The sequence below is a fragment of the Arvicanthis niloticus genome, unplaced genomic scaffold (assembly GCF_011762505.2).
Source record: "Arvicanthis niloticus isolate mArvNil1 unplaced genomic scaffold, mArvNil1.pat.X pat_scaffold_315_arrow_ctg1, whole genome shotgun sequence".
Lineage (NCBI taxonomy): Eukaryota > Metazoa > Chordata > Mammalia > Rodentia > Muridae > Arvicanthis > Arvicanthis niloticus.
The window spans coordinates 50,957-64,096 of record NW_023045970.1 but is presented as its reverse complement, the minus strand read 5'-3'; the positions used below and the strand labels follow the sequence as shown (position 1 = coordinate 64,096).

The window sequence follows — 13,140 nt, the reverse complement described above, 5'->3', positions numbered from 1 at the left end:
TTGGAACTGAAATGAGGCCCTCTGGAAAAGCAGTGTGTGCTCTTAGCTGCTGAGACACCCTTTCAGCCCTTTTATTTTTGAGACAAGGTCTTTTGTAGCCCAGACGGCTTTTGACCATCTAGTCTCAGCCTTCTGAGTGCTGATAGGTGTGTTGCTACGGTGGGCAGCTCACACAGCCTTTAATATAAGCACAGTTATAGGTATTCTCAAGTTAAGGTCACAGGAGACAATGAGAGTTTTTTTTTTTTTTTAATTTAAATTTTATTTTATGTATATGATGAGTGTTTTGCCTGCATTTGTCTGTGCACCATGTACATGCAGTGCTCACATAGGCCAGAAGAGGGCATCATATCCCAGGAACTGGAATAATAGATGGGGTTAGCTGCTGAGAATCAAACCCAGGACTTCCAGAAGAGCAGTAGATGCTCTTAACTACTGAGCCATCTTACAAAGCATCTACAAAAGCTTCTATGCATAAAACAAAACCTGCTCAGTAACAGGCTAAGCATATCCTTTGGGGAAGAGCACCTATTTTACAAAGCGTGACAGGGCTTTCAGGAACAAAACACATGGCATGTGTTTGGACTGAAATGACTATATAGAGTTGTCTGTAGGACTAAACTTTTTTCCTGAAAAAGCTCTACTCAAAACAAAACAAACCTTTCAGGTCACCTCCTTGTCAGGGTAAGTTAATCGACAGCAGGAGAATCAAATGCTGCCCATTTTCCAGTCCACAAATGTTCAAATGTTGTCTTTTAACACCTAGCTTCCTGAAAAGTTGCTGCCAGGCATCTTCAGGACTATTTATTTCCTGATTATAATGTCATGACAATCAACAGCTACTTCTTGGGCATGGCTAGGATGGGCAAGTTCTAAAACGCAGAGTGTATGGACTTGGGTCTTTTTTTCCCATTAATTCATCCAAATAAATTGGTCACCAGCAATAGTGTACTAAGGACGAGTCAGGAAACCCCACAGCCATCTGTCCCTGGTGGTCTGGACTACCATTAGCCATCCTCTGGGAAAGGGGCAGTGACCTTCCCTCTGTCTCAGTTGGAAACCATAAACAGCAGTGTCCACAACCACAGAACTCAGGGGCATTTGGAGATGTAACCGCTAGCCTCACAGTCTACCAGTGAGCAACACCAACGGCTCCTCCTGGAGTGTCGTGCAGACAGACTCACAGCTCCTCCTGGAGTGTCCTGCAGACAGACTCACAGCTCCTCCTGGAGTGTCGTGCAGACAGACTCACAGCTCCTCCTGGAGTGTCGTGCAGACAGACTCACAGCTCCTCCTGGAGTGTCGTGCAGATTCCTGAATCCATTCTTCGTACTCACACAGTTTGTACTTCATGTGTGAGCCTGAGGAGACATGGCAGTCTCAAACTAGGCCAGGTGGTCTTTGCCTATAAACCTAGTACTTGGAAGGCTGAGCAGGAAGATGATGTTTTGAGGCTGGACTGGCTTACAGAGTGAGATTCTGTCTGCAAGTGAAACAACTCGAGTAGTCTGCTTTCAAGTGTGCTGACAAGGATACCTATATGTTATAAAGTCATGCCTACAAGGTTGACTTGCATCAGTGCTTGGACAGCGAGTGCCAAGAAGATTTAATGAAAGCCACTGAGTAAGAATTAGAACACTGGTAGGAAACAAATACAGAGCTGCCATCTCAAGAAGGAACTGCCTAGCAGTAAGACAGCCCCATATTTATTTCTCCATTCACAAACTATACATCATCAGTCTTATACATCACCAGTCTTAATGAAGACTTTGAGGAAGCAGGGTATTGTAAGCAGAACTGTGTGTCTCTTGAGGTAAGGAGTCGTACTGACTTCTTGCTGTACGTTATTTTTCAATTACAATACAAGACTAAGAGTTGAAGTTCCCACTGGAGTGGAACACAGCACTTCATTACTACTAGAAACCGTAGGGATGGTCTAGGGAAACAGACTCATCGTTTAGTGAGATGAAATCGAGCCAAAACCCTAGGCTACCATCAGCTGCCTGCAGATCAGCGACAACCCTTTAAAGCATGCAGCCTCTACAGACATTGGAATTAGGCTTTTCTAGGGAGGGGGTTTCTGTCAGAGGGCAGTTAATTCCTGCAAGCAGCAGCCAGCAGGACAGGTGAGTGTCTCAATCTCTGTTTTCAAGTGTTCCCTGTGCCAGACGCTAGAGTATCGTCAGTTGGGTAATTCCTGTCCTTTCTGATGAGAGCTCCACGCCAACAGACCATCTAACTCATTGTCAGAGTTCCGTTCTTGAGGGTGAGGGTGTACAGGATGTACGCTCTACACCACGGGCCCCGCAGGGATGAATGATGGGTTCAGTAAGCAGGACCTCATCTCCCGGAGCTCCTGGACCTCGTCACTCTCGGGGCCACAATGCACCAACAGGATCTTTTCTGCCTTCCATATGGCACTCAGAGCTTCAGGCACTGCCAACCTGAAGTAAGAAAGGGAATCTTGTCAATTCGCTACCTCAGTCTAAACGAAAGCTGACTCCTTTCTGTACAGAGGACACAAAGGGTCTTAAGGAGGGCACAAAGGGTCTGAGTGCCTCTGCCCTCTAGGTTCTTACCATCTGAAAGTATAGATAAACTATCATGAGCATACTGCAAAGCAGATTTGAGAAAACTGTGTATGTGTGTGATAGACTCTGTGATCCTGTGTGGGATCCTGAGAAAAATGGGCAAATTCAAAACCTTAGTCAACATTTATAAAAGCTTTATACACAGGTGTTCATTTTGGAGTGCGTTTGTCTAACCTGACTGACTCCCTCTCTCTGATCTTGCCCTTGTCTCTCAGGTCCTTCCCTCTCTCTGACCAAACATACTGTTTCCATGTCCGAAACAGGTCTATGCTTCAAACCCTTTCTCTTACCAATGTACATCATGAGATTTTATCAAGGCTGGAGGTATGGCAGCCATACAAAATACTAAATTGGGGATATACTTCACTTCAAATACCTCAGTGGCACACTGGGTGACAAACCAGCCTATCAGGGCTACTCTTCCTTGTATTCTATTTTGTGTGTGTGTGTGTAGAGCTAGGGACAGAACCAGGGCCTTGTGCATGCCACCAAGGGTGCTACCAACTGAGCGGTTCCCTCAGCTTCTTTTTTAATCTCTAAAGCAGGGATTCTCAGTCTTCACATAACTAACTGTGGAGTCTGTCCTGTGTACTGCAGGGTTAGCTTTTACCCACTAGATGCTGGCAGTACACTTCCCTCAAGCCGTAACAATCAAAACTGTCTCCAAACACTGCCAAATGCCATCTGAAGGCAAAATCCCTCTGGATGAAAACAACTGCTTTAAAAGGAATAGGAGGCAAACCAGGGAAAAGGCAGAGCCCTGGAGTTGAGAGAGCAGGGACTGAGGCAGCCAAGGGAGGTATGATTAAGCAGGGAGGAATGCTACAGGCGGGTGAGGCTGCCCAGAAGTCCTCCCTAGGAAGCTCCATGAAGACCTAAAGGTTTTCTCCACATCTCTCAGGAAGAAATTCAAAGCTTAAAGTCTATCAGTGAAACAGAGGCCAAAGATATACCCTAAAGAGGAAATCAAAGAGTTTCAACATGCTTTAAAGCACTGTAGCAAAAAAGCCATCCACAGAAGCACCTAGTAAAACACAGAGCACTGTGTACCTAGGAAAAGGAAAGACCTACCCATTGAACAAGACTTGGGCCAGTTTGAAGAGTTCATGGCCAATTTCAATACTGGATGGCCCATGGCGAGCTTCAACCACCTGGAGACTCTTCTGTACATGGGCAGCAGACTTTAGCCAGTCTCCTGTGAGAAGAGAAATGTCTCATTCCAGAAAAGAAACACCATTAGCCCACGGCTCTGAGGGGGAGGAAAGCAGAACGGAAGGGAGAAGAGTACAGTTCAGATGGCAAGAGAAGCAAACACACTAGGCGGGGCCACACTGAACACATGGCGGGGAAGGAGAGCTCTGGTCATACCTAAGGTAGCATAGGCCTGGGCCAGGCCGTCTTCAATTTCTCCCAGCACGGTGTGCTCTGCTGACAAGAAGCTCTCGGCAGCCTCCCGGCACCGCAACAACTGTTGAATAGCTTGCTCTATGGATTCAAAAGAAAAATGCCTCACAGCAGATACAGACCTAATCCTGGACATGAGAGACCAAGTCACGAGGTGTCTATCAGCTAGGCCAAAGTGAAAATGCCCCTTTATCTCACCGAGTCAACCACCCAGCATTCCAGGGAAGCTGATGGTTGCTTATGCTTTCTCTTTCAGTAGAAAAAGATGAGGCCTCCCCACATTTACCCTGGGCTCCTAACATCCAGTACAACCAGCTGTACATTCCTCCTGGAATCGTTAGCTTTCTTGACTCTAGGCTAAAGGTCAACTTCAGAATCTAGGCTAAAATAGTCAAAATAGATTCCTACTTTGTCAGGGTCTAATATTGAGTTCTGCAAATTCCTTTCTGAAAAGAGAGGAGTCCTGCTTTCCTTCTCTCAGCTCGGGCTAGCTACCGAGCTCTACTCTGGAGCCACACCACTAGCCCAGAGCAGGACTCAGGACTCACTGCTGCTACCGAGGGCAGAACAACCTTCTAGGAGCTTAGGTCAATAAGCTGGGAATTAAGATGATGACATTGAACCTCTGGAGCCACACAAAGCCCATGGAAGCCAGACAGTCTTTCTGGTGCTCGAGCTGCTAGAACTATCTGGTGCAGCAGACTTAAACCATCAGGTATATTTTCAAGGGCACCAGAGTAACAGCTGGTCAAAGTCTGGTCTCACTGGCCTACACAGCCATCTTGTGGCCGGTGCGGGGATAATTAAATTCAAGTCCTCAATAAGTAAGGCAAGGCAAGGCAAGGCAAGGCAAGGCAAGGCAAGGGTTGAGGCTTAGGGCAAGGGAGCCAGTCTCACCTGGTTTACCATTTGTGAGAAGCTTCTGGGCCACGTGAACCTGTTGCTGAAGGCCCTGCAGGCGAGAGACCAGACAGCCTCTGCTGACAGATTCTGTGCAAGATTCGTTGCTACAGCTCAGCACATCATTTCCCTGTGGACGTCAGTTCTATTTTTATTCCTAAGCCAGAACAGTTATCAATACTGCATGTTGCATGTTCGTGAGCTAAAGGGTCACTGCCTGATGAGGAAGAGACTCCTACAATAGCCCATACAAACAAGGCCTGAGTGAATTTGGTCTGATAGCAATTCTAATGAAAGCAGAAGCTGATCCCACTCCAAAATTTAATTTTTGAATAGAACTGATAGTTTATAATCCTTTTCACCTTAGCAGCCCCTCTCATCTCTTTTTGGGACCAGGCCTTTAGATGATGAACACATGTATAATAGCTATTCTAAAAAGCCATAAGAAAACCAATATAGAAAGCTGAATGGGTGGTGGTAGCCTACACTTTTGATCCCAGTACTCTGGAGGCAGAGGCAGGCAGATCTCTGTGAACTCAAGGGCAGCCTGGTCTACAGGGTGAATTCCAGGACAGCCAGGGCTACACAGAGAAAGCCTGTCTTGAAAATAAACAAATAAACACACAAATAGAACGCTGGATGTGGTGACATACTGCAGTAAGTGGCACAGTAGGACGGCAAGTCTGCGGCCAGTCAGAGCTACGGAATAAGTTCTAGATCTAGTTCCTCCCTGCGGGGCGAGGAAGAGAGGAAGAAGCAGAAGGGAGATATGGCTCAAAGGATAATCATCTTACTATAAGAATCTATCAGAGAAAGCTAGGTGTAGGCCTGTAAATATCGCCGTACTTGAGAAGCTGGGACAGGGGGATCTCAAGTTTGAGGCCAGACAGGGCTCTGAAGTGAACTCTAGGTTAGTTGGGGACACGCAGTGGAAGCCTGTCTCAAGGGTGAGCAGGAGTGAGGAAACACTACTGCAAAGGGTGCTCGGGCTCAGCATGGTGGCACCTGGGAGGCAGAGGGCAGGAGCCAAGGCTACACAGTGAGACCTTGCCTAAAACAACAAAATAAAATGAAACGTGCTAGGGACCGATTCATATTTGACCCTTGGCTTTACAATTTTAGCTTCTCAACATAACCAATGCCACTTACTGTATTCCCAATGAGGATGGTACTCTCTAGTGTGGAGAACATTTTCCATTAGGGCATGAATGTTGAAGATCCCAGTGACTACGCCATTACCTGGCAACAGCACCTCTCTAAGGGTCTGTTCTCATGCTCTCCGCTGTGGCTCTGCCCTCTGGCTCAAATGCTGAGGGAAAACTCAGACTTTCTCACAGTTACTACAGAGGGTGTCTGATGAGGCCGGCACAGAGATGGAATTGAGCAGACAGAAAATCCATGACCTGATTAAGCTATATCTGAAACAGCTCCTTGGAATGTTGTTCTCTTAGATGGGGTCTCACTTGAGATTGGCCTCAGACTTGAGACCCTTCTTCCTCAGCCTCCTAGGTGCTGGGATTACAGGCCTGAACTACCAAGTACCAGGTCTGATACAGAACTTTTGATGACTTATTTGAGCAAGTAAATTTCTATTGTTTTTTTGGTCCCCTTGAGTAAGTTAAGATTTTGTGTCATTTATACGGAAAATGTTAGGAAATCCAACCTGTGGTTGCTTGCAGTGTCAGGTGACATGTAGGGATGAGTTACAAGAATGGAAGCAGTAATAGTTGTAAGGCGCTTTAGGAACCTTGCCTAAAGATGGTGACGGCTGCCCAAGACCCTTGAGATAAACAAGACCTTATTTGGCATTCGGGCTGTGCGAGCCGGTGGTCTGATCTGACGCACATATGCAGGACCTATGAGGAGATGTCGCGTGGCATCACTTCGTTGGATGCCCATCAGGGATATAAGCCTCGCCCGGGAAGGGTTGGGGCCACTTGCCACTAGAGCTGAGCTGTACCTGATTACCTGAGTAAACCACATAGAGAAGGAACCCTGTTGTTCGGTGTCTTATTCCTGCGGGATGGGAAACAGTGCGGATCAAATAGTGCTTGCTATAAATGCTGGGTGGTTTCTCCTAGTGACTGACAACCTTTAGCTGGAGCACTGACCCCTGGGAACAGTAGAGAAGATTTACCTGCATGAGCACTCTGCAAGTGTTACAACAGAAGGCTTCCCACTTGGGTGCTGCAGCTGCTTTCAGTGTCTCAGCATGACAGGCTGGACAGCTGCAGTCAAAGAAGTACTGAGAACTCAGCCTCTGGCGCCTCTCAGTAACACCCATCCGGCTCTCATGAGGCCCTGGAGAGAGATTACCCACAGTTCCTGTTCACATCAAGAAAGTCAAAGCCTACTCAGCAGAGGGGTTGGGATAGTCATCATGTGACTGACATGGTGGTGCGGGTTGGAGTTCTGGCTCAGTGATAGACACCTGGCTAGCCTATGTGAGGCTGGGTACTATCTCCTATTATCTCAAAAGAAACAACAAAACACGGGTGGAAGTAGGTAAGTTTCCAAGCTGCTGGGGCATGAAGAAAAAGAAGCTGAGAAGGTGCTCCTTGATAATTTTCAGGATAGGCTTCAGCATGGAGGAGGGACATGGCTCACTGCCCTCAACAAGTCTTTTGATTACAGCCAGAAGACTTTTTTTTTTATTGGCCTAAGGATGCATTGGCTTTCCCAGGAAAGACTCAGAGGATGAGAGGAGGCACGGGCCCAGTACCTGCTGATTCCTGTCCCCTTATCCTTCTCACGTGAGGACAGTGGAAAGAAAGGCTGGCTCACCGTAGCAGTGCAGAATCTCTTGTCCTTTTGCGATCCTCTGTGCTGCCCGGATGGTGGCGACAGTGCTGGTGAAGGACACACTGGTGTTGGGGCTGCAGGAGTGGTTCAGGAGGCTGACAACAGGGAAGACGCCTGTGGCAAGGCGTACCTGTCTGCTGTTGGCAACGATGCTCTCGTTAGACCCTGGAAGTGCAAGAACAGAAGGAAATATGCGTCAGGACATTTGTCCTGTCCTTGTCATCTATGCCTCAGAAGATGAACTGAGCAGCTAGGCCTGAAGCCCATCTGAGTCACGGCTCCACAGCCAGATCCAACATAAATCAGATGGAACATGACTCACAGCAAACTCCAGTCCTCAGGAAGCAAAGGGAACGAGCACACAGAAAGTCCGCTGGAGCCTAACCATTATGCCTGTATGCCACTCAAAACCACAAGATTAGAATTTATAAAAAAATAATCAAAAAGGAATTACCAGTGGGGTACTTTCTAGACAGTTTCCTAATGCTCGCAGGACAGAGTCATAGCACTCCTAAGATTATCTCCTCAAGATGTTTGCAGTCCAAGTGCTTCGGTTTACCTGCTCTGTGGCTGGCTACGGGAACGAGCGTCCTGTTAGCGTAGCTCACTTTATTTACTTATGCAGCTTTAAGAGTGAACACAAACCCCACAGGCTTCTTCATCCTGCCCTTTGTCTAAAAAGTTTGGAAACTGCTCTGCAGTCTCAGGTAAGCAAATGGTCTGTGCGTGTTTTATTGAAGAGTCTTGCATCCCAGACAACCTCTTTGTAGTACAGTCAGCTGCAAGACAACTGCAAATCTGGAAGGAAGACAAGGGGCCTCTAGGCAGTGCTGCTGGTCTCCATGAACTTCCGTTCACACATATGTGAGTTCTTCATACCATGTGCACAGCTATGCTTAGTTAGGTTAGATTTCTGTTGCTATGGGGAAATCTATTTTGAAAAAAGCAAAGAAAAGGTGAGGTGAGGAATGCATTCTTGTAGTTCTAGCATTTGAGAGGCTGGGAAGAGAGGATCAGCCTGATCAAAACCAAACCAAACAAAATCAAAACCAAAACAGACAGCAAAAGAGGAGTTGGGAGTTTCCTTCCACTATGCTCCCCTCCCAAAAGTTAACAGTGGTCAAGGCTTTGGCAAATGTAAGACCCAAGCTCTAACAGCCTACATGTTCTTCAAACAAAATGCTAACTGATTTGGTTATGTAGCTTCTCAGGCAGAGAACCTCCACGTGGGGAACACACAGCAGGGTTTTCTGGCAATGGCAAGACAGTGATAGACTAGAGGAGGCAGAAAATGGGCCATGTGAAGCACAACAGCCCTGCGGCAAACAAAACACCATTCCCACTCCAGGTTCATCACACACGCAACATTTCACTTAACCAGAGGCTTCAAGAACTGCACACCTACAAGGGTTTTGTAATAGGCAAACACATGCCAGGAATAGGTATGATATGTGTAAGACTGGCTACCTAGAAAAGCTTAAATTAGGATCATAGCCTCGGTTTAAGCAGGAGGAAAATAATATTTCCAATAAACTGGGTGAAATGTGTAAAACACTGATACTTAAAAGGAAACGGTTTTCTAAAAAACTAGGAAACAATCAGATAACTGTAGTGTCACTGTTTGCGTGCCAGGAATCCTAACTAATCGCTTATCAGAAATAACTAGTCTGGATACAAATGTAATGAACAAAGAAAACACCATGAAATATCATGTGAAAATGTTCGACAAAGGAAAAAAAATTAAATATAAGAATTATGTTGTCTCTCTGCAGACAATCCTATTATCTGTTGCTATGGGGGACAGGAACAGGACATGTAAATACAATTCACAGGGAATCCAAATGACTCAATTTTAGTCAATAATTCTACAAACTGCATTAACATCTTTCATCAGAGCTTCTCTAAGTGCTTAGCTGGTTTGAGTGCCTGTCCGAGCCTCCAATGCCTGCCTTCTGGAACATGTGCTAATGAGCACCGAGAATGTTTAAAGGTAGGCAGCAGGAAGGAGCCGTGCAGGCACCAACAATTTGTCGTCTGAATAATCAGCGTCTGCATAATTAAAAGTTGACTTGCATTCTCAACTACTGATAACTGGCAGGCTCTATTAGAACAGTTGCTAAAATTTTCTCAGAAAAAAATGACTGCAGCACAGTGAGTAATGTCAGCCTTGTGAGTTATTTATAGATTATCCTCCGGCAGAGGAAGGCTCAGGAACTGAGTAGGGTGCTGGTGTCAGAGTTGAATGTCTCTCTAATTATTTCTAAAAAATTGAGTATTGATTTTTAAAAATTACTCAATATTTCGCATTAGTCACCTATTAGTAGATAATAGGAAGAGAGAATATGTACGTTATCATATCAGCCACAGTTAATAGGTGACATTTTGTATATAAAAATAAGTGAGTGATTCCTTAGCAAAGTGTACCTTGGATTGAAGTGTCCCTGGTGCATATCAAATGGATTTAAGTAAAAGAGAAAACAACATAAGGACTCATCCATACTTCCAGGACATAGCCACAAAATGAGAAGTGTGTAGGTGTCAGGTCATCAAGGGAGAGCAAAGGGTGCTAGCAGGCTCAGAACCACACAGAGCCTCAGCAAGGCTTGTTAAGACAGGAATCCTGGCACAACACAGATGTGCCCTTCCCACAGGGATGGAACCACACACACCTGTGCTGCGGTCTGGACGCTCATCTGTGGTCAGAGTTACTCCCTGAGGTGGGAACAGAGAGAGGCTTTTGAGGAACTTTGATTAAAAAGAATTTATGCAAAGATAATAAGATACATTCTTATGGTTCTTTGTCAAAGTCTATCCTAGTTAACACTGTAATCCTTCTTCTGTGCCACTAATGAAACAGCTGCTAATGAAATTCAATGAGAACACTAAACTGGGAGGTGTTGGAACCCAAGGAAACAATAAAAAGGGATATAACAAGATCAGAACTACGAACAGACTGAAACAGAATCAGATGGTAGGAAAAAAGGAAGCAAACAGTGCTGGTGGCATGTAATTGGTGCAACTCACCTGGAGGGCAAATCTGAGGTATGTATCAAGTGCCTTAAAAATGTTCCTATGAAAATATTCTTAGCACTTAGATTATTTCTATTATTAAAAACTAATTAAAATTACAGAAAGAATACATGGTAGTTATGTAAAAATTAGAAACTGAAAATTACAGAGACAAAAACAGTCATTTAAAATACAGTTAGGTGGGCTGGAGAGATGGCTCAGCCGTTAAAGGCTAGGCTCACAATCAAAAATATAAAATACAGTTAGGCGGGGCCAATGGTTTTGTCGTATTGTCTTTGCAGTGGCCTCTTCTAGTTCTATGTATGAAATTATTACTGTTGTTATTATTTGGACAGGATTTTGCTATGTAGACCAAGCTGGCCTTGAGCTCACCATTCTCCTGCCTCTGCCTCAGGCTCATGAGTGCTGAGACTGATTGTAAGCATCCATATGGAAATTTTAACATAATTTATGACAAGGGCACATGGTGATTTGTAAGCACTTCTTTTGACATGTTATTTAAAAAAAAAATCCCAATCGAAAATGAATTAAAAATGTAATAAAAAAGAAAACCAACTATCTAAGTTAGGGCTTCCGTTGTTGAGATACAACATCATAACCAAAACCTACCTCAGGAGGGAGGGGTTTAACTCCTCTTACGACTCTCATGTGACATGCCTTCAGTGAGTGAAGTCAAGGTAGGAACCTGGAGACAGGAACTAAAACAGAAGCCATAGAGGACTGCTGCTTTGTGGTTTGCTCAGCCTGTTTTTTATATAGCCCAGACCATCTCCCCAGGGTGGCGCCATTCATAGTGCCCTTCCACACCATCATTACTGAGACGTGCCTACAGGCCAATCTTATGAAGGCATCTTCTCATTTAAGATTCCTTCTTCCAAGACATGTCTAGGTTTGTAAAAGGTTAACAAAAACTAATCAGGACATCAACAAAATGACACTGTCAATCTCACAGACAAAATGGTATTTTTATTTAACTTCTAGAGGATATAGACTGTCATTTTTATCATGATAATGTGTTTGATAGTGTGCATTTATGAAGTTTCATGAAGAGGGTGTGGGTGTAGTTCAGTTGCTAGGCAAGCATCAGGCTCTGCATGTTTTTCAGTATGGAAAGTCTCCTTTATAAAATAGAACCCTTTGTTTTATTAGCTATCTTGAGTTCTGCTATTTCATAATAACTTTGTTGACTGTAACTCTTCTTTTGCTCTGGTTGTTTTGAGACAGGGTTTCTCTGTGTAACAGCAGCCTGGCTGTGCTGAACTCACTCCAACTCACAGAGATCCCCCTGCCTCTGCCTCCTGAGTGCTGGGACTAAAAGCATGCACTATTACACCTGGCTATTTGTGATTCTTGACATGCCCCAATACTCCTATTATTGTTCTAACAGTCACTTTTGTGAATGGAACACAGAAGGATCTTTTGTTTGTTTGTTTTTCAAGGGTTTCTCTGTGTAGCTTTGGCTATTCTGGAAACTTGATCTGTAGACCAGGCTGGCCTCGGATGCAGAGATCTACCTGCCTCTGTCTCCTGAGTGCTGGGATTAAATACGTGCACCACCACACCTGTCGAAAATACATTTTTTGGGGCAAGCAGGATGGCTTAATGGGTAATTTTTCACGTAAGGAAGATGCCCTCAGCTCAGTCCTGGCGCCCATGCTTACGTGGTGGCTGGCATAGTAAGCTCAGCATGCTTAGGGCAAGATGAGAGGTGAAGTTCATGTACGTAGTGCAGGGGCAGAAACAAGAGAGACTATGCCTCAAAAGCAGGTAGAAGGGGAGACTCTACTCTTGAAAAGTTGACTCCGAACCTGTATACATGTGCTGTGGCCTTTCTACAGCCTCTCTCTCTTTCTCACACACTAAAGTTTAAAAAGCTTTTTCTCCTAGAATGAATGATAGGCTATTTCAAACTTTCCTAGTACACTGTTGTACCTTGTTAATAGTGTTCTTAATTAAAAGACACAGAGGACCTCAAAGAAGATAGTAGCAGCCACTCCTATTGTAGAGATGTTTGGATATTCCTCTATTTATTTATTCTGTGGGGCAGGAGCACATGCCCTGATGTGTATGAGGGTCAGAGGACAGCCTGTGTAGAACATTAGTTCTCTCCTCCTATCATGAGGGTCCTGATGACATAACGCAGGTCCTCGTGCTCATTTCTGCAGTGCAGATATTGAAGGTGGATGTAAAGAGACAATTAGCATAGACCCGGCACACGGGTGGCATAAAAATTTGTAAAGTGTTCCATGTTTTTTTTTTTTTTTTTTTTTAAGCTGGGCAGTGTTGGTACACGACTTTAATCTAAGCACGCAGGAGGCAGAGGCAGGCAGATCTCAGAGTTGAAGTCGAGCCTGGTCTATAGAGTGAGTTCCAGGACACTCAGGACTATGGAGAGAAACCCTGTCTCCAAAAA

The 13,140-nt window shown here is 44.9% G+C and overlaps 1 protein-coding gene across 4 annotated transcripts in view; it reads right to left on the bottom strand.

Moving 5' to 3' along the window:
* Nucleotides 1–641: 641 nt before the first annotated feature.
* Nucleotides 642–13,140, bottom strand: part of LOC117701902 (protein-lysine N-methyltransferase SMYD4) — a 49,948-nt gene continuing 37,449 nt past the window's right edge. For 2 of the 4 annotated variants that reach the window (XM_034493311.2, XM_076706319.1), the window contains exons 6-11: nt 7,680–7,862; nt 7,033–7,196; nt 4,893–5,025; nt 3,960–4,076; nt 3,663–3,786; nt 642–2,444 (exon numbers count right to left, since the gene is read on the bottom strand). In XM_034493311.2, coding sequence (XP_034349202.1) covers nt 2,291–2,444; nt 3,663–3,786; nt 3,960–4,076; nt 4,893–5,025; nt 7,033–7,196; nt 7,680–7,862 — 875 coding nt within the window. In that variant the 3' untranslated portion in view covers nt 642–2,290. Of the gene's footprint in view, nt 2,445–3,662; nt 3,787–3,959; nt 4,124–4,892; nt 5,026–7,032; nt 7,197–7,679; nt 7,863–13,140 lie in introns of those variants that run through there. The other 2 variants (XM_076706318.1, XR_013070278.1) reach the window with 2 other exon arrangements.